At 42.6% G+C, this 18,889-nt stretch overlaps 1 protein-coding gene across 1 annotated transcript; it reads right to left on the bottom strand.

Annotated features, from left to right (window-relative positions):
* Positions 1-885: 885 nt before the first annotated feature.
* On the bottom strand, positions 886-18,561 carry st8sia4 (ST8 alpha-N-acetyl-neuraminide alpha-2,8-sialyltransferase 4). Its single transcript, NM_001124216.1, is given in 5 exon segments — positions 886-1,165; positions 4,898-5,191; positions 6,887-7,144; positions 11,757-11,882; positions 18,449-18,561. Coding segments are annotated over 5 exon segments (1,071 nt in total).
* Positions 18,562-18,889: the final 328 nt, after the last annotated feature.

The following is an 18,889-nucleotide window of genomic DNA, read 5'->3' as shown; positions in this document are numbered from 1 at the left end:
TTATTTAAATGTTCATTATTATTATTATTGTATTATATATTTATTACAATTCAACTCAATGCATACATTTGATCAATTTCAAGCCTTAAAAAGGTATTTAGGGAACTTGCTACATTACATCAGAAACACAAGTTTCTCATGTCACTCATTTAAGTTTTTATTTTAAAACTTGCTCATTGGCAGTGTCCAAGATCAGGTAGACTGGTATGGGCTAGTCCTGCGTTGGGCTGGTGTGGGAAAGCCCTGCGTTGGGCTGGCCTGTGTTGAGCTGATGTGGGCTTTGTGTGGGGTAGCCTGTGTTGGACTTGTTGTGGGCTAGCCCGTTTCGGGCCGATGTGGGCTTGCCCATCGAATACCCACATGGGGCCAATGGGTTTAATGTTTGCTGGGGGCCGTCCTATTGCCTCTGACCAGAATATCCCCTTGGACTGTCATTTTCTGACGATTCCGCATGTTGAATCCCCACCATTGGTCGACACCCAGCAGGTGATCGCTAACACACTGCGTCCATCGCTGCTTTTAGCAGTTGGTCTTTGTGCTTTGTCTACTAGACAACTACTGTAATGACCAATGTAGAAATCCATGGAATTGTAATCAATCTGGTTGTCTCTGATGCTCCATCCAAAGGATTGATTTCCTGATTTCTCAGCCATGATGCTTACAATGCCAAACCTGACATTTAGATAGACTAATCATTTTTCAATTACATTCTTTGTTTTGTACCTTTACATCGTTAGTTTAAAAAAAGGCACGCTCACTTTTACTTCCTACTTTTGCAATGATTCATAATCAACTCAGCAGTCTTACAACCTGGTGTGCTTTCTAGCAACGCAAACAAAGTGTCAGTGTATGTCACGAACTGGCACTCTGTCGAGGAAGAGCACTTTAAGATTCGCACTTCGAAGTCGTCAGCTTCAGAGCTCCTTTGCTGTGCAGCATTTTCAGCGTTTTGAACTCAAGTGGCATCCTGTGAGGGCCTGCGTTGGAGAAGTATCGATACTTGAGCATGTCGTAGTAATGGTACTTCACCATATTTCCATGTGCGTCCCGCGGAAAGGGCCAGAATCCATACAGGTGAATCTCGTCGCAGAAGCGCGTGGCCAAAGTGTACATCAACAATCCGGTGCTGGGCCGTTTGATATTGATCTTGTTTGTCAGCCAGTACCTGGAAAACAAGAACAAATTGTTTTACTAAGCCTCGCTCAGACTTACAGTAAACATGATTCCATCACTGATACAGATGGCTTCAAACATCTCACTGCTATTATCTCTAGTAATCCACCATACAACAGCAGAGTGTCAGGTACGTATTCCCTAAAACACTCAAAATGGACCCAATTCTCTGCAGTAGCCTAAATAATGCTGGCGGCAATGTTGTTTTGTGATAGAATAACAGCTCAGACTACTAATTGAATGGAATGACAGCTCCTCCGTACTCCAAGTTATATTCACGTCGAAGGCTTATGGGCTGCATCCTCGGAGGCTTCAACACATCAATGGATTCGAAACAGAAAAGGGAAATTTGGGGGGAGAGACTCCCAACGACTGATGAATTAAAGAACAACCGACAGTTTTCAATTCCCAAGACAGATGTGTGTGTCGAGGAGAATGATCATTTGGATTGGATGAAAAAAAATAGCACGTTCTCATGCTGGGGAAACAAATCCAAGTCCTTATTACTATAGACCAAATAAACCGACTTACCTAGATTATTATTTGCCTCTGCATTTGATATTTTTACAATAACACAATGCACTGTCCAGTTAACTGAATATTGAGCCTGAAGTGTACAGGATAACAATATTATTTGCAGTGTGTCAGTGCCCAGTAAACATGTACACGTCTGGCTCAGCTGACATACGTAATGTGGAGAGCGTTTGCACATTGGAGAGACATCACAGAGATATTAAAATAGATTTTAGAACGTAGACATTTGAAATACATCGCCAATACTCTTGCCAGTGTTAAAAAGATGTCAAAACAACATATTCCTGATGTATCCTGTACACGTCGTACCTACGTTGAGGTTTGTGTGCTATCTGAGTGGCTAACACTTGATCCCACCCAAATGATCACCGATAATGGTAATAATAAAGGCCAGTGCCATCCTAAACGTATATATTTGTTTTGCACAATCTTTATTTTTCAGTCAACGGCAGTCTGCTATAGACTGGGTTTGCTATAAAGCTGGGAGATGCGGCTTGAGAAATGTAACGGACAGTCCATGAGGTCAACATGATAGTTTATTAAACCACATTTTGAAGCTATACACATTATTTGTTTACATAGACAATTGAGAAAAATAACCTTATTGTTTTGTGTCATGATAGACACAATTGAACTATAAAAATCCATAAGTAATATTCTTCTAGAATCACTCAGTGTATATACACATAGTATATATGTCATTGATTTAAACAATCAAAAATGGCTGTACCTACGACAGGTTGGGCCTTCAAATGAAGACTACTGAGATTGGTCTGTCCCATGGACCTGTTAGCCATGTCCCTCCTTCAACCAAACTATATTTAGCAGCGAGGCAGGGCAGCAGATAGACAGAACAGAAAGAACACAGTGCTTGGCTGCTATGGCAACTCACAAGGACATCGAATGTGCCCATAAAATCAGACAGTCACAACCCGTGCCCCTGGGGGAACTAACGATCAACCCACAGCTAACGATCAACCCACAAAACAATTAACTAATCAGCCAGTCAATTGGACAATTAATACACTGCTGTGAATTTGTCCTGGGGGGAAATGACAAGCATCACAATGACCCTCTCTTTAACTCCTATGGAGAAGCTCGAGCTCATAAGCCGTATGTTCATGATAATAACAATGTTTCAAAATAAGGTCTCACACACGTTCTCCTATCAAATACTTTTTTTCATAATAAGGTCTCACACACTTTCTCCTTTCAAAGACGTTTTTCCATAATAAGGTCTCACACACTTTCTCCATTCAAAGACGTTTTTCTCATCACTTCTTTCACTGCCTCTATCCTTTCCTCCACGGCTCGCAGAGTTCTAAATTGGAATTGAATTGAAGCCAATCCTATTTGACATTGTCTTATACCTAGCAATCTATCTGCGTATGAAGACATGAGCACAGATGAAAATGTAGCCTGCCGAGAAGGCATGTGGAATGGCATGCTGATTGTGGCATGGGGAGATGTAACCGGGCAACCCGCCGATCACTATACCATGCTGCGTGAAGCGGCACACACTAACACAACGCACCACAGGTAACTAGCTCCATGCCCCCTTTAGAGGTCACCCCAGGTAGCTAGCTCCTAGCTCCACGCCCCCTTTAGAGGTCACCGCAGGTAGCTAGCTCCTAGCTCCACGCCCCCTTTAGAGGTCACCCCAGGTAGCTAGCTCCTAGCTCCACGCTCCCTTTAGAGGTCACTGCAGGTAGCTCCTCCTAGCTCTACACCCCCTTTGATGCTGGATGTCAGCATTGGTGGGCAGTTTCTATGTAGTCACCCCAATGGCCCCTGGTCAAAAGTAGTGCACTATGTAAGGAATAGGGGACCAGCCCTGGTCAAAAGTAGTGCACTATATAGGGAATAAGGTGACATTTGGGAAGTAGCCTCCCTTTCTAGGCAGTACGGCCAGATTCATGGGGTTTAGGACACCAGTATCATGGGGATTTGGACACCAGATTCATGGGGATTTGGACACCAGATTCATGGGGATTTGAACACCAGATTCATGGGGATTTGGACACCAGATTCATGGGGATTTGGACACCAGATTCATGGGGATTTGAACACCAGATTCATGGGGATTTGAACACCAGATTCATGGGGATTTGGACATCAGATTGAAATTCATTAATATTTCCCTTTGGAAAAATGTGGGTTCCAATGAGATAAAAACAAACAGAGAATGACATCACTGGTCTTTCTCTAGGTGTAATGTTAAAGATTTAGAGGGGCAGTACTTCAGTCTAGTCTGGTCTACAATCTGTTTGTGCCGTCTTGCCAACTGTCATGACAACATGTGTGACAGTGACCATAGGTGTTTTTGTAATACAGCACAAACAGACCTGGGATCAGGCAACAATTTAAAATGGTTCTCTCCCAACATAATTTGCAATTAATGACACATTGATAGAATGCATTAATCCTCCAGACCTCAGACCTCTAGGGTTCTTCCCATATAGTCCCTTATTCCCTACATAGTGCACTACTTTAGACCAGGGCTGGTCCCCTATTCCTTACATAGTGCACTACTTTAGACCAGGGCTGGTCCCCTATTCCTTACATAGTGCACTACTTTAGACCAGGGCTGGTCCCCTATTCCTTACATAGTGCACTACTTTAGACCAGGGCTGGTCCCCTATTCCTTACATAGTGCACTACTTTAGACCAGGGCTGGTCCCCTATTCCTTACATAGTGCACTACTTTAGACCAGGGCTGGTCCCCTATTCCTTACATAGTGCACTACTTTAGACCAGGGCTGGTCCCCTATTCCTTACATAGTGCACTACTTTTGACCAGGGAATAGGGTGTGCATGGCTTACTTTATACTGCTGTAAGATGCAACCAATTGTATAATAGGCAAGCATTTAATGGCCCACATATCTTTATAAACAGCTACCTGACTGTGTGTTTGGGTATGTGTGTGTGTGTGTGTGTGAACACACTGTAGTGTATACCGTATGTGAGAATGTGTGTCAATGTGTGCATGCATATACACTACCAGTCAAATGTTTTAGAAAACCTACAAGTGTTTTGGTTACTACATGATTCCATGTGTGTTATTTCATAGTTTTGATGTCTTCACTATTATTCTACAATGTAGAAAATAGTAAAAATAAAGAAAAACCCTGGAGTGTTCTAAAACTTTTGACCAGTAGTGTAGTACACGTGTGGCAAAACTCAACTCACCCTCTCACCACGTGGATGAGCCTCAGTGACGGGTAGGCCGTCCTCACCCTCAGCTTCCTCTTGACGATTAGCTCGTTGACACTCTCCACGTGCCTCTCTCCTCCCTTCACCATGAAGGCCGGGATCCACAGAACGCTGTCGTTGAGCCCCCGCAGGCGCTGGACAAACCTCTCCGTGTCCGTGGCGTTCTTCAGGCCGCCATACGCCCTCTGGATGACAGAGGGGTTCATGGTGGTGAAGTCGGACCGCAGCCCAACGTCCTCGGCGAACTCGGACAGCGGCGGCAGGTTACAGCTAAATCAACAACGAGTCATTTGAGAAAGGGTACAACCTCGAACAGCGTGGATCTTTCACAATACCAATAAGCTTAAAGAGAGGGGGAATAAATGTTGTTCTTTGTAAGGGCGGTCAAACTTCAGTCTTCACTCCTGGGTCCTGGAGAAGCTAAGTGTTAATTCTAGTTTTTGTCCCAGCCCTGCACTTACACGCTAACCTTATTTATTTATATGATTTATTTATATTATTATTTGTATCAGGCGTGTTAGTGCTGGGCTGAAACAAAACCTTGTGTACACCCTGTAGCTTTCCAGGACCAGGAATGAAGAGTAATGTTCTAGAGAGGCTAGGATTGTACACCACTCAATACTCTGCAGACAATAGCTTTGGGCCCTGGTCGAAAGTAGTGCACTACTGTTACTACCCTACCAAGCAAAAAGACAGTAACTGCTCAGAATGTGGAACTGAGAAAAAAAAATGCTTTTATTTATCTTTGATTCACAGTAACTTTATACAGTTACTGCTAACATGACCCCCATTTTCTCCAAAACACAATAGAGGCAGGATTCTTGTCCACATGATTAAGCATGTATTTAATGTAGCAAAAATGACATTAACTCATTTTAGACCAATTGAGCAGTTACCGGTACTGTCTTTTTTGCTTGGTAGGGCACTGTCAGGGATAGGGCTCCATTTGGGACGACATCATTATGTCTGAACTGGGCTGATGGCACAATGGAAATATTGGTGGAAGGTATTTCCTTCCTCTTTACTGTGCTTTTCTCACACAACAGGTTGTGGTATCGTATCATGAGTCAGACTATTCAGAAGTAGCATATTTGATCCACACTGACAGTATGTGCTTCTGGCTTTGTCTATTTAATATTCACAACATAACAATCTTCTTATCAATGTCATGTCATGCAATATGACATATGAACCTAACTGTTATAAATACTCAGGTAATTTAAATTCGTATCATCTAGTCATTTTTTTATGTAAGCATCACTACGCTGTAGGCAAAGCCAAACACGAGACAAGAGAAGAGTGATGCTATTTTTCTGATTTAATTTAATGTGGCCCGCATGGGCACATAAACCCAAGAACCCCTCATTAAATGCAGACGGGGGAATAAATTGACCAAGCTTCTGGCTAAGAGCCAATCTCCTTAAGTGTTGATCCAATATGTGACTTCTATCCATCAGATAATGACAGCTAATATTGTCATTACCTTGAGTGTTTTCTATGAACATATATACATTCTGGAGGTGTTAACCACAGGCTAATGACAGCGGAGGGAAACTGCATTATGGCTTTTTTGCCCAATCTCTCATAGGCGGCAGGGTAGCCTAGTGGTTAGAGTGTTGGGCTTGTAACCAAATCCCCGAGCTGACAAGGTACAAATCTGTCGTTCTGCCACTGAATGAGGCAGTTAACCCCACTATTCCGAGGCCGTCATTGAAAATAAGAGTTTCAAAAAAAAAAAAAAAAAAAAAAAAGAAATCAAATAGAGTGTCAGAGAATGTCTGTGTTAAGAGGTCCTAATCTTGGTAAAACACAGACCAGACATGGTAACCTTAAAGGAATTCTATCATATGATTCAAAATGCATCATCAGTTTGTGGAGCTTGAAACTTCAACGTTGACATACAGATTATGAACAAAACAAACTGAAAAGGTGAACTATCCTTTAAAAAAAAGGCAGCAGCAGTACCGTATCACAAAGTCATGGCTGTCGATTTCTTTGCCACATCCGCTGTTGAGAAGCACACCGGAATTGCCCACAACCGCGCACGTTCTGAAGCGCTTGTTTTTGAGTGGAGAGACGTCCGGTAGCAGGCTGTGAAGCGTGTGGGAAACGTTGAGCGTCCGGCGTCTGTCGAGGACGTAGTGGATAGTGTCGCCTGGTTTGAAACTGCTCTTCACAACCGAAACGTCCCTCTCAGCATCCAGGAAACGCAGGACATCCTTCCTGCATGTTAGTCAGAAGAGAAGTGTACTGTAGTGAGTCAACTCTTAATTCATGCCTGATTTCCTGTTTCAAATATTTTTTATTGAACACACACAAGAGTGGTGTATAGGTATTCGAGACAGGTATACAATTCTTATCTAAACATAAAAGAGCAGACAGGAACAACAAGACCCGGAGTTCTAGGTACAAAACAAATAATACAAAACACGACATACAGAACAAGGACATGTAGAAAGAAAGAGGGCAGATGTCCCCCCCTTTATCCATGCCTGATTTCCCAGAGACAGATTAAGAGAAGTACCAGACTGAAAAGCATTCACAATGGAGAACCTCCATTAAAAGGGCTTTTTAGTTCAGAACCAGGGTTATTCTGTGTCTCGGAAACCGGCCTACTGGGTTTCTCCATTGAAAGGGCTTTTTAGTCCAGAACCAGGGTTATTCTGTGTCTCGGAAACCGGCCTAATGGGTTTCTCCATTGAAAGGGCTTTTTAGTCCAGAACCAGGGTTATTCTGTGTCTCGGAAACCGGCCTAATGGGTTTCTCCATTGAAAGGGCTTTTTAGTTCAGAACCAGGGTTATTCTGTGTCTCGGAAACCGGCCTAATGGGTTTCTCCATTGAAAGGGCTTTTTAGTCCAGAACCAGGGTTATTCTGTGTCTCAGAAACCGGCCTAATGGGTTTCTCCATTGAAAGGGCTTTTTAGTCCAGAACCAGGGTTATTCTGTGTCTCGGAAACCGGCCTAATGGGTTTCTCCATTGAAAGGGCTTTTTGGTTGAGGTTTGGGCCTACTGTATGATAGACGTGTCCCATAGGTCTACTATGATAGACATGTCCCATAGGTCTACTGTATGATAGACGTGTCCCATAGGTCTACTATGATAGACATGTCCCATAGGTCTACTGTATGATAGACTTGTCCCATAGGTCTACTGTATGATAGACTTGTCCCATAGGTCTACTATGATAGACATGTCCCATAGGTCTACTATGATAGACTTGTCCCATAGGCCGTCTGTATGATAGACTTGTCCCATAGGCCGTCTGTATGATAGACATGTCCCATAGGTCTACTATGATAGACTTGTCCCATAGGTCTCCTATGATAGACTTGTCCCATAGGCCTACTGTATGATAGACTTGTCCCATAGGTCTACTATGATAGACATGTCCCATAGGTCTACTGTATGATAGACTTGTCCCATAGGTTTACTATGATAGACATGTCCCATAGGTCTACTGTATGATAGACGTGTCCCATAGGTCTACTATGATAGACATGTCCCATAGGTCTACTGTATGATAGACTTGTCCCATAGGTCTACTATGATAGACATGTCCCATAGGTCTACTATGATAGACTTGTCCCATAGGTCTACTATGATAGACTTGTCCCATAGGCCTACTGTATGATAGACTTGTCCCATAGGTCTACTATGATAGACATGTCCCATAGGTCTACTGTATGATAGACATGTCCCATAGGTCTACTGTATGATAGACGTGTCCCATAGGTCTACTATGATAGACATGTCCCATAGGTCTACTGTATGATAGACTTGTCCCATATGACTACTATGATAGACTTGTCCCATAGGACTACTGTATGATAGACTTGTCCCATAGGTCTACTATGATAGACTTGTCCCATAGGCCTACTGTATGATAGACTTGTCCCATAGGTCTACTATGATAGACTTGTCCCATAGGCCTACTGTATGATATTTTGTATTTTATTTTTTTATTTCACCTTTATTTAACCAGGTAGGCTAGTTGAGAACACCTTTATTTAACCAGGTAGGCTAGTTGAGAACAAGTTCTCATTTGCAACTGCGACCTGGCCAAGATAAAGCATAGCAGTGTGAACAGACAACACAAAGTTACACATGGAGTAAGTAAACAATTAACAAGTTAATAACACAGTAGGAAAAAAAAGGGGAGTCTATATACATTGTGTGCAAAAGGCATGAGGAGGTAGGCGAATAATTACAATTTTGCAGGTTAATAACACTGGAGTGATAAATGATCAGATGGTCATGTACAGGTAGGGATATTGGTGTGCAAAAGAGCAGAAAAGTAAATAAATAAAAACAGTATAGGGATGAGGTAGGTAAAAATGGGTGGGCTATTTACCGATAGACTATGTACAGCTGCAGCGATCGGTTAACTGCTCAGATAGCAGATGTTTGAAGTTGGTGAGGGAGATAAAAGTCTCCAACTACAGCGATTTTTGCAATTCGTTCCAGTCACAGGCAGCAGAGAACTGGATCGAAAGGCGTCCGAATGAGGTGTTGGCTTTAGGGATGATCAGTGAGATACACCTGCTGGAGCGCGTGCTACGAATGGGTGTTGCCATCGTGACCAGTGAACTGAGATAAGGCGGAGCTTTACCTAGCATGGACTTGTAGATGACCTGGAGCCAGTGGGTCTGGCGACGAATATGTAGCGAGGGCCAGCCGACTAGAGCATACAAGTTGCAGTGGTGGGTGGTATAAGGTGCTTTAGGACTACTGTATGACTACTGTATGATAGACTTGTCCCATAGGTCTACTGTATGTGCTGCTCTTCTACATGACATGGCAATGATAGAAGAGTTGGCTTCAGCACATGATAAGGGTTTAGACAGTTTTTGCAACCTCTGCAAAGTTCCATTGTCTGTTGACAGTGATTGATTCAGTTCTTCTGATGTTGGGGGATGACAGCCACACACCTCTGCTCTATATTTGATGAAAATATGTCACAGTTCTCTGGTTGTTAATTATGAAATCTTAATGGGGGGGATGCTCTGTTTTGATTCATTACAGGCCTCCTGTTGTGACAGATGTAAGCATGTATCCAACATGACAGCGACAAACAGTATGGTGTCTCAAAAATGTCTAACGCTAAGCAAGATGATGAAGAAAGAAAGACAGAAACCACAGTATATAAAGCACCCTAAAATGCTGGTGCAATGTGTTCCAGTCAACCTGCTGCAAAGTTTGAAGCATTAGGTGGGTCAGAAAAAAAAACAAGAAGATAAATGAGCAAAAATGGCCTACATTTTTCACAGCGAGTCAAATAGCAATATCTTGATTGGCTTTGTAATTACAATATGCTGCATGGGGGGAACAAAAAGAAGCACGGAAATAAGTCCCAGAACAAAGGCTCGGCTAAATGGGCAAAAAGCCTCTTATGTCATACAGTAATGAGAGTTTTGCCGTTTTCTGTCTCTTTTTCGCTGTCTCCCAGGGCTATGTGTTCTATTGCAGTCCTACGTCGACGATTCCCTAGACACGGAGACAGAGGGGCAGGCTGCTATTCTTAGGCATGGAAGGCACATTTGCCCAATAAAAAGAAAAGTTGTCTCACCGCAAATTAAGCGCATACGCAGTGGCGGAGCCAGAAATTAGCTGGTGGGTGGGCCTGTAGCTAACTTCCTTAAATTATAGACATTTTGCAATAGGGCAAAGTTTCAGTTTCATAGCTAATCTCATGCTATTCTACACATTTTGCCATGAGGCTGAGAGAAAATGAAAGCTAAAATAACAGTGTGTTGCTGTGATAAAGGCACTGGATTATGAGCTGTCTATGAGCTAAACGAACAAATTAAGTAAGCAGTGGCATGGTGCATATAGCTATAGAACCACAGTGACAGATGCCTCAATGCAGTCATATTCATAGCTTATTGGGGGTGTGGCTTTCAGTTAGTTATTTTTGGCAACACATCCCGTCAGAGTGAATGTCATCCCAGTTCACCTTTGACGTTATATTTCATCAAATCTAACTAACCCAGTGCACTGTTTGCTATAAATTCTATCTGACGGTGTTTGCATGTTTAGGTAAAAATACCCAAAAAAATGTCCTGTTTGGAACACTGACAAGTAAAAAAAATCTGATTGGGTGGACTTGGCTCCCCACTGGGTGGACTTGGCTCCCCACTGGGTGGACTTGGCTCCCCACTGGGTGGACTTGGCTCCCCACTGGGTGGGCCGAGTCAGACACGACTGACCCCAGTCGGTGGCTAAAAAGGAAGACAACCTCTACAATGACAACCTCCCCAAAGTTACTGTATAATACAACAGTGCTGTAAGAGTATAATAACTATATTGTGTATAGAAATAGCACACAGACTTCTTCAGAAGTTGTACATAAGTAATATAGACTTATTGACAGGAGTGTAGAGTAATGAAAAGGAACGACCTTCGGTATAGATTCTTATGCCATTAAATGCAGTCAAATTAGATCTACGAATGTATTGACACTGTGGTTGAACTGTGTCACCAAAGCAATGAGCTTGAGTTAATGTTGACCCTGACAATGATTAATCCTCCTCATAGTCTCCAGTGGTTACCTACTGTATCCCAAATGGCACCCTATTCCCTATACAGTGCACTACATTTGACCAGGGGCATATAGGGCTCTGGTAAAAAAAAAAAGTAGTGCACTATGTAGAGAATAGGGTGCCGTTTTGGAAGCATCACATATTGCTGGGTGCAGTTGTACAATGGTGGTGGATGAGGTTAGTAATCCTCAGACAATGTGTGCTCTTGGGGCTGGTGGTGTAGAGAAGACCTCCATTGTGTCAATGCAAGCCTCTTCTAATCCAATATCAATAACTGGACAAGTGGTGACTCACCTTATCATGAGAACTAGTGACGAATTGACCCGCCATCCTTCGACCGAGTGCTGGAAAAAGGAAGACACACCACTCCTGCTGCTTTTCTCCGAACTATTGACCATAAGTCTTGAAGTGCCGAGTTCACTGTTGCAGAAATGAAAAAAAATAATAGAAAACAACAACTTTATTGTCCAATGTCCCCATACATGAATGAGTACTTGATCCTTGACACACACACACACACACACACACACACACACACGTTCAGGTTCTTTGTTTTAATGTGATACGATTTCTCATTGAGGTGATTGCACCGGTAATTACATTGGAAGGAATGGCAGAAAAAGGTCCTAGAGAGATAGTGGACTAAGAAAAGAGGGCTTGATTTGTACAGCGGTACACCCCGAGTTTCATGTGCATCCAGTCTTTTGTCCTTAATATGAAAGCTCTGTTGTTTCCTGAAAGAGACACCTTGAACCCACTGTCGATTTGCCATTGTTTTTCATCCATCACACTGTACAGTCTCTCATAAAGGTCTATTGTCCTTGCTTGGGCTACACCTACTCTTGGCAAGGACAGTTGATTTCGGGAAGGTTATTTATGTAACTTCCTTTATATTTAGAGACGTGCTCTACAGAGGAAGTCATGACAGCTTTCAGAGTCTTCCAAAAACAAGTGTACTAATATCTTTAACACGTATGTATGTGTGATTACAGTGAAGCATCATTCACAAGAATACTTATACTTTTCTGAAAGAGCTACTCCCAGTCCATTCCCCTACCCTAACATGTCTATGCATGGTTACCCCAGTGAACAAAGCCTCGAGCCCCAGACATTCTCACATTTTAGATGACTCACAGCATCTGACTCACAGCATCTGCCAGGGTTGCCTGGGATCAATGAGGCACGGTTGTGTGTGAACTTATGATTTTCAAGAGATATAAGTGGACACAATGAGAAATACCCTACTGTTGGGACTTAGTTGTTCACACGCATAACGACCACTGTAGTCACTTCCTATTTGGTGTTGTAACCTGATTAAACTAATTGTTTGGCTTAAAACAAAAACAGCTTGGATATTCAAATGTGTAACCTTTCAAGCTAACTGCAGTGGTGGTTCAAGAGACAATAATCTATATTTTTTCTCAATCCTTGTAATACTAATTACATTTTGAACAGTCTTAACTCTCATGAACGGATATGACATCAGTTGACAGACGGGTTGTTGTTTTCGTTTGACACTTCCTGCTTAGGGGAACCGCAGGTCTCTTGCGTAGGCTCACAGTCTACTGCTCAGTGGCACTGGCACTGGCACACACACACACACACACACACACACACACACACACACACACACACACACACACACACACACACACACACACACACACACACAGAGAGAGACAACCTTCCTGTCTTAAGTCCAGTCGTATAAAAACTGAAACAAAGCACATCCTTTCTTTGATAGTATCATCCTACTGACTGGTGATTGTGTGCCGTTCTGGACAAGACGGCTTACTTACCTACTGACTGGTGATTGTAACATAATTATTACAATAATTTAAACCTCACTTCTCTTTTATAAAGCTTAAATGAACCCTTCAGCGTTAACTTTAACTGAGTGGGAATAAATGGGAAACACTCCCATTGAGGCCTGTTCATACAAGAAATCACATATTTTCAGTTCCCGGTAAAAACCCTTTTTTTGCATCCTCAGAGCGCAGACCAGCTGGCTAGAAAGTTTACAGACATATTCAATCTCTTCCTATGCCAGTTTGCTGTCCCCACTTGCTTCAAGATGTCCACCATTGTTCCTGTACCCAAGAAAGCTAAGGTAACTGAACTAAATGACTATCGCCCCGTAGCACTCACTTCTGTGCTTTGAGAGGCTAGTTAAGGACCATATCACCTCTACCTTACCTGATATCCTAGACCCACTTCAATTTGTATACCACCCCAACAGATCCACGGACGACGCAATCGCTATTGCACTGCCCTATCCCACAAGGACAAGAGAAATACCTATGTAAGAATGATGTTCATTTACTATAGCTCACCCTTCAACACCATAGTGCATAGTCCATCAAAGCTCATCACTAAGCTCAGGGCCCTGGGTCTGAGCCCCGCCCTGTGGAACTGGTCCTGGACTTCCTGATGGGCAGACCCCAAGCGGTGAAGGTAGGCAACAACACCTCTGCCACGCTGATCCTCAACACGGGGGGACCCACAGAGGTGCGTGCTTAGCACCCTCCTGTACTCCTTGTTCACCCGTGGCTAAACACGTCTCCAACTCATTCATCAAGTTTTCTGAAGACACAACAGTGGTAGGCCTGATTACCAGTAATAACAAGACAGCCTACAGGGAGGTGTAAGCCCTGGCGGAGTGGTGCCAGGAAAATAACCCCTCCATCAACGTCAACAAAACGAAGGAGCTGATCGTGGACTACAGGAGACCGCAGAGAGAGCACGCCACCTTACACATCGACGTGGCTGCAGTGGAGACTTCTGCCCTATGTACATAGAGTAACTGAACACGGGTCACTTTAATAATGTTTACATACTGTTTTACCCACTTTATATGTACAGTATATACTATATACTGTTTTCTAGTCAAGGTTCATCCTATATAACTACTGCTGTACACACCTTTTCTATTCATATATTCTCCATACACACCATATGCAGTGGGGAGAACAAGTATTTGATAACCTGCAAAATGGTCAGTGTTTCCTACTTACAAAGCATGTAGAGGTCTGTAATTCTTATCATAGGTACACTTCAACTGTGAGAGACGGAATCTAAAACAAAAATTCAGAAAATCACATTGTATCATTTTTAAGTAATTAATTTGCATTTTATTGTACGACATAAGTATTTGATCACCTACCAACCAGTAAGAATTCCGGCTCTCACAGATCTGTTAGTTTTTCGTTAAGAAGCCCCCTGTTCTCCACTCATTACCTGTATTAACTGCACCGGTTCAACTCATTACCTGTATAAAAGACACCTGTCCACACACTCAATCAAACAGACTCCAACCTCTCCACATTGGCCAAGACCAGAGAGCTGGGTAAGGACATCAGGGATAAAATTGTAGACCTGCACAAGGCTGGGATGGGCTACAGGACAATAGGCAAGCAGCTTGGTGAGAAGGCAACAACTGTTGGCGCAATTATTAGAAAATGGAAGATGTTCAAGATGACGGTCAATCACTCTCGGTCTGGGGCTCCATGCAAGATCTCACCTCATGGGGCATCAATGATCATGAGGGAGGTGAGGGATCAGCCCAGAACTACATGGCAGGACCTGGTCAATGACCTGAAGAGAGCTGGGACCACAGTCTCAAAGAAAACCATGAGTAACACACTACGCCGTCATGGATTAAAATCCTGCAGCGCACGCAAGGTCCCCCTGCTCAAGCCAGCGCATGTCCAGGCCCGTCTGAAGTTTTCCAATGACCATCTGGATGATCCAGAGGAGGAATGGGAGAAGGTCATATGGTCTGATGAGACAAAAATAGAGCTTTTTGATCTAAACTCCACTCGCTGTTTTTGGAGGAAGAAGAAGGATGAGTACAACCCCAAGAACACTATCCCAACCATGAAGCATGGAGGCGGAAACATCATTCTTTGGGGATGCTTTTCTGCAAAGGGGACAGGACAACTGCACCGTATTGAGGGGAGGATGGGGCCATGTATCGCGAGATCTTGTCCAACAACCTCCTTCCCTCAGTAAGAGCATTGAAGATGGGTCGTGGCTGGGTCTTCCAGCACTGTTCAAAAGTTAGTATGTATACCACCATTCAAAAGTTTGGAGTCATTTAGAAATGTCCTTGTTTTTGAAAGAAAAGCACCTTTTTTGTCCATTAAAATAACATCAAATTGATCAGAAATAAAGTGTAGACATTGTTAATGTTGTACATGACTATTGTAGCTGGAAACTGCAGATTTTTTTATGGAATATCTACATAGGCGTAGAGGCCCATTATCAGCAACCATCACTCCTGTGTTCTAATGGCACGTTGTGTTAGCTAATCCAAGTTACTCCCTTCACGGAACAGCGCAAACTGTCTCTAACTAGAACAGCAAGAGGAGTGGGAGGCCCCAGTGCACAACTGAGCAAGAGGACAAGTACATTACAGTGTCTAGTTTGAGAAACAGACGCCTCACAAGTCCTCAACTGGCAGCTTCATTAAATAGTACCCGCAAAACACCCGTCTCAAAGTCAACAGTGAAGAGGCGACTCCGGGATGCTGGCCTTCTAGAAAGAGTTGCAAAGAAAAAGCCTTATGGCCCATAAAAAGAAAAGATTACGATTTAATGAAGCTGCAAGTTGAGGATTTGTGATTTGTCTGTTTCTCAAACTAGATACTCTAATGTTCTTGTCCTCTTGCTCAGTTGTGCACCGGGGCCTCCCACTCCTCTTTCTATTCCAGTTAGAGCCAGTTTGCGCTCTTCTGTGAAGGGAGTAGTACACAGCCTTGTACGAGATCTTCAGTTTCTTGTCAATTTCTCGCATGGAATAGCCTTCATTTCTCAGAACAAGAATAGACTGACAAGTTCCAAAAGAAAGTTCCTTGTTTATGGCCATTTTGAGCCTGTAATCGAAACCCACAAATGCTGATGCTCCAGATACTCAACTAGTCTAAAGAAGACCAGTTTTATTGCTGCTTTAATCAGAACAACAGTTTTCAGCTGTGCTAACATAATTGCAAAAGGGTTTTCTAATGATCAATTAACCTTTTTAAAATGCTAAACTTGGATTAGCTAATACAACATGCCATTGGAACACAGGAGTGATGGTTGCTGATAATGGGTCTCTGTACGCCTTTGTAGATATTCCAGATAAATCTGCTGTTTCCAGCTACAATAGTCATTTACAATATTAACAATGTCTACACTGTATTTCTGATCAATTTGATGTTATTTTAAATGGACAAAAAAAAAATGTATTTTCTTTCAAAAACAAGGACATTTCTAAGTGACCCCAAACGTTTGAAAGGTAGTGTACATACACACACACATACCCATTATATGCTGTACTTTATATAATGTTCCGGACTCTGTCATCCTTCTTTTTGGAATATGTGCCTATTGTTTTGTATTGCCAGGTATTATTCCTGCACTGTTGGAGCTAGAAACACAAGAATTTCGCTGCACCTGCGATAACATCTGCAAATCTGTGTACGCAACCAATAAACTTTAATTTGCTACAGGTAACTGCCAAAATAAATGAAACATCAACCTAGTGTCTAAATAGGGTGTGGGCCACCAGAACAGCTTCAATGCTCCTTGGCATAGATTCTATAAGTGTCTGGAACTCTATCATCCTTCATTTGGTGTTTTGATGGTGGTACAAAAATCAGGGAATTTGGTGTAATTAATGACCAGGTTCAGGTTTTTCTTGTTGTGGGTGTTCCCTGATGTCAGGAAACGCCCATTGATACCTGACATTGGTCAGTTCTGGTGTTATGAGACTGATGGTTTCTCGACACAGATGATTTGTTGACATAGCAGGTTAGTATAATTAACGTGGCAGGTTAGGAGGCTGAGGTTAAGGTTAGGAAAAGGGTTATGATTAGCTACAATGCTACAGTTGTCAAGAACCGACGCAAAAGAAACGGCCAAGGACCAATGGCAAGCATCAATTTGAAATCAAGTAACGCCTACAGTATTTCAGAAAACACCCCTAATTGCGATCCGTAATTACACCCTTCTCATCTCAGACACAACCACCGACTGTTTCCTTGTTGAGATTCAAATGGGTACATGCGGATTCACGCCTCGTCGCCCTCTTAGAAGAACAGCAATGACGAAACAGTCCGTGGTTGTATTTGATGAATGTTTTATTAAAAAGTATGGATTTCAGCAAACAAAGACACGTAACAACAAAGGACAAACCTAGGTACACAGTAAGAGTTTAAGAATGTAAATTTTTGAAGTATCAACGCATAGTGACTGGAAAGAGTCAGAGGTCCATTTTAAAAATAAATAAACTCTGGTCTGCGCTGAACTCAGTGGAGGAGTTGAGGTACATGGCAACCTTCACCTGTACTTAAGAGTCCCAAATATGGTATCCTTAAACTAGTGATTGCGTCTGGAGGGTTCACACACACACACACACACTCACAATGTTGTAACGCATAAGATTTGATTGATTTTGTTTGCATTCCAGTATTTTGAACAAAGTGAAATCCTATCAACTAAAAAACTATATTTCTCTGTATAATGAGATTTTGTCCCAATGTGTGGCTGAGGCTCTGAAGGAGACAGTCCGTCAAGCATGCCTCATGGACTCTGTAGCATTCAGAGAGAAATGTGTAAAATCTTTGAAGAATCCACTCACACACCACAGTGAATATGATACGAGCCAATTAAATAACTAGAAAATACTGAATATCTGCACTAATGTGTCGTTTTGACATTGTGCTCACCGGTTCAGATCAAACAAAGGAGAATTAAGCGTCCATCCCAACACAATTGCTACGGGCTGGACAATGGCAGAGGTGTCCAATTGCAAGACACTGGCACATATCTACCAATATACATCTAAACAAAGTCCTAAAAACGAAAATGTATCACGAGGATGCATTCATTGACCAAGTCTCAAAGTAGAAAACCTCTGCAGCGCGCCTTATGGTAATACCTGTGTTCCCAAGCGTGTTCCAGCTATTCTATTGGCCATATCGATGGCAAAAGAACGTATCATACCCAGTGACTTGAGCTTCCTGATGTTCTTCACTTCTAGTTATTTCTTTCGTCTTGTAGAAGATCACCAGGATGCTTATTGTGCAAATAGTCCAGCGTTTCCGTGAGAGACGCATCTCGCAGAGTGAATGACAGAATCCTTAGCGATAGATCCCCCTTGTAAAACCCTTTATTGGTTAGATTTGTCCCCCTTTCGAAGCGCTTGTCTCCTTCTGCTGCGCGCATTACCATGACTTACAGCAACTACACCATATCCATCGTATGAAGTCCATCTTCGTGATGGAAAGGCAACGTAGCCAATCATCTCACTCCGTTTTGCCCATGCAAATATTATTGGTTCTCTAAACCAATGGTTATAGGGAAGGGCGTGAACTTTCACTTTGAAGTTACGTTAGAGATCTATAGCACAATGTGCTTGGCCAGACGTAACATTTAACAGATAGA

This window comes from Oncorhynchus mykiss, chromosome 5, assembly GCF_057628025.1.
Source record: "Oncorhynchus mykiss isolate SJ-2025 chromosome 5, ASM5762802v1, whole genome shotgun sequence".
Lineage (NCBI taxonomy): Eukaryota > Metazoa > Chordata > Actinopteri > Salmoniformes > Salmonidae > Oncorhynchus > Oncorhynchus mykiss.
This window is presented reverse-complemented; position numbering and strand designations above follow the sequence as displayed.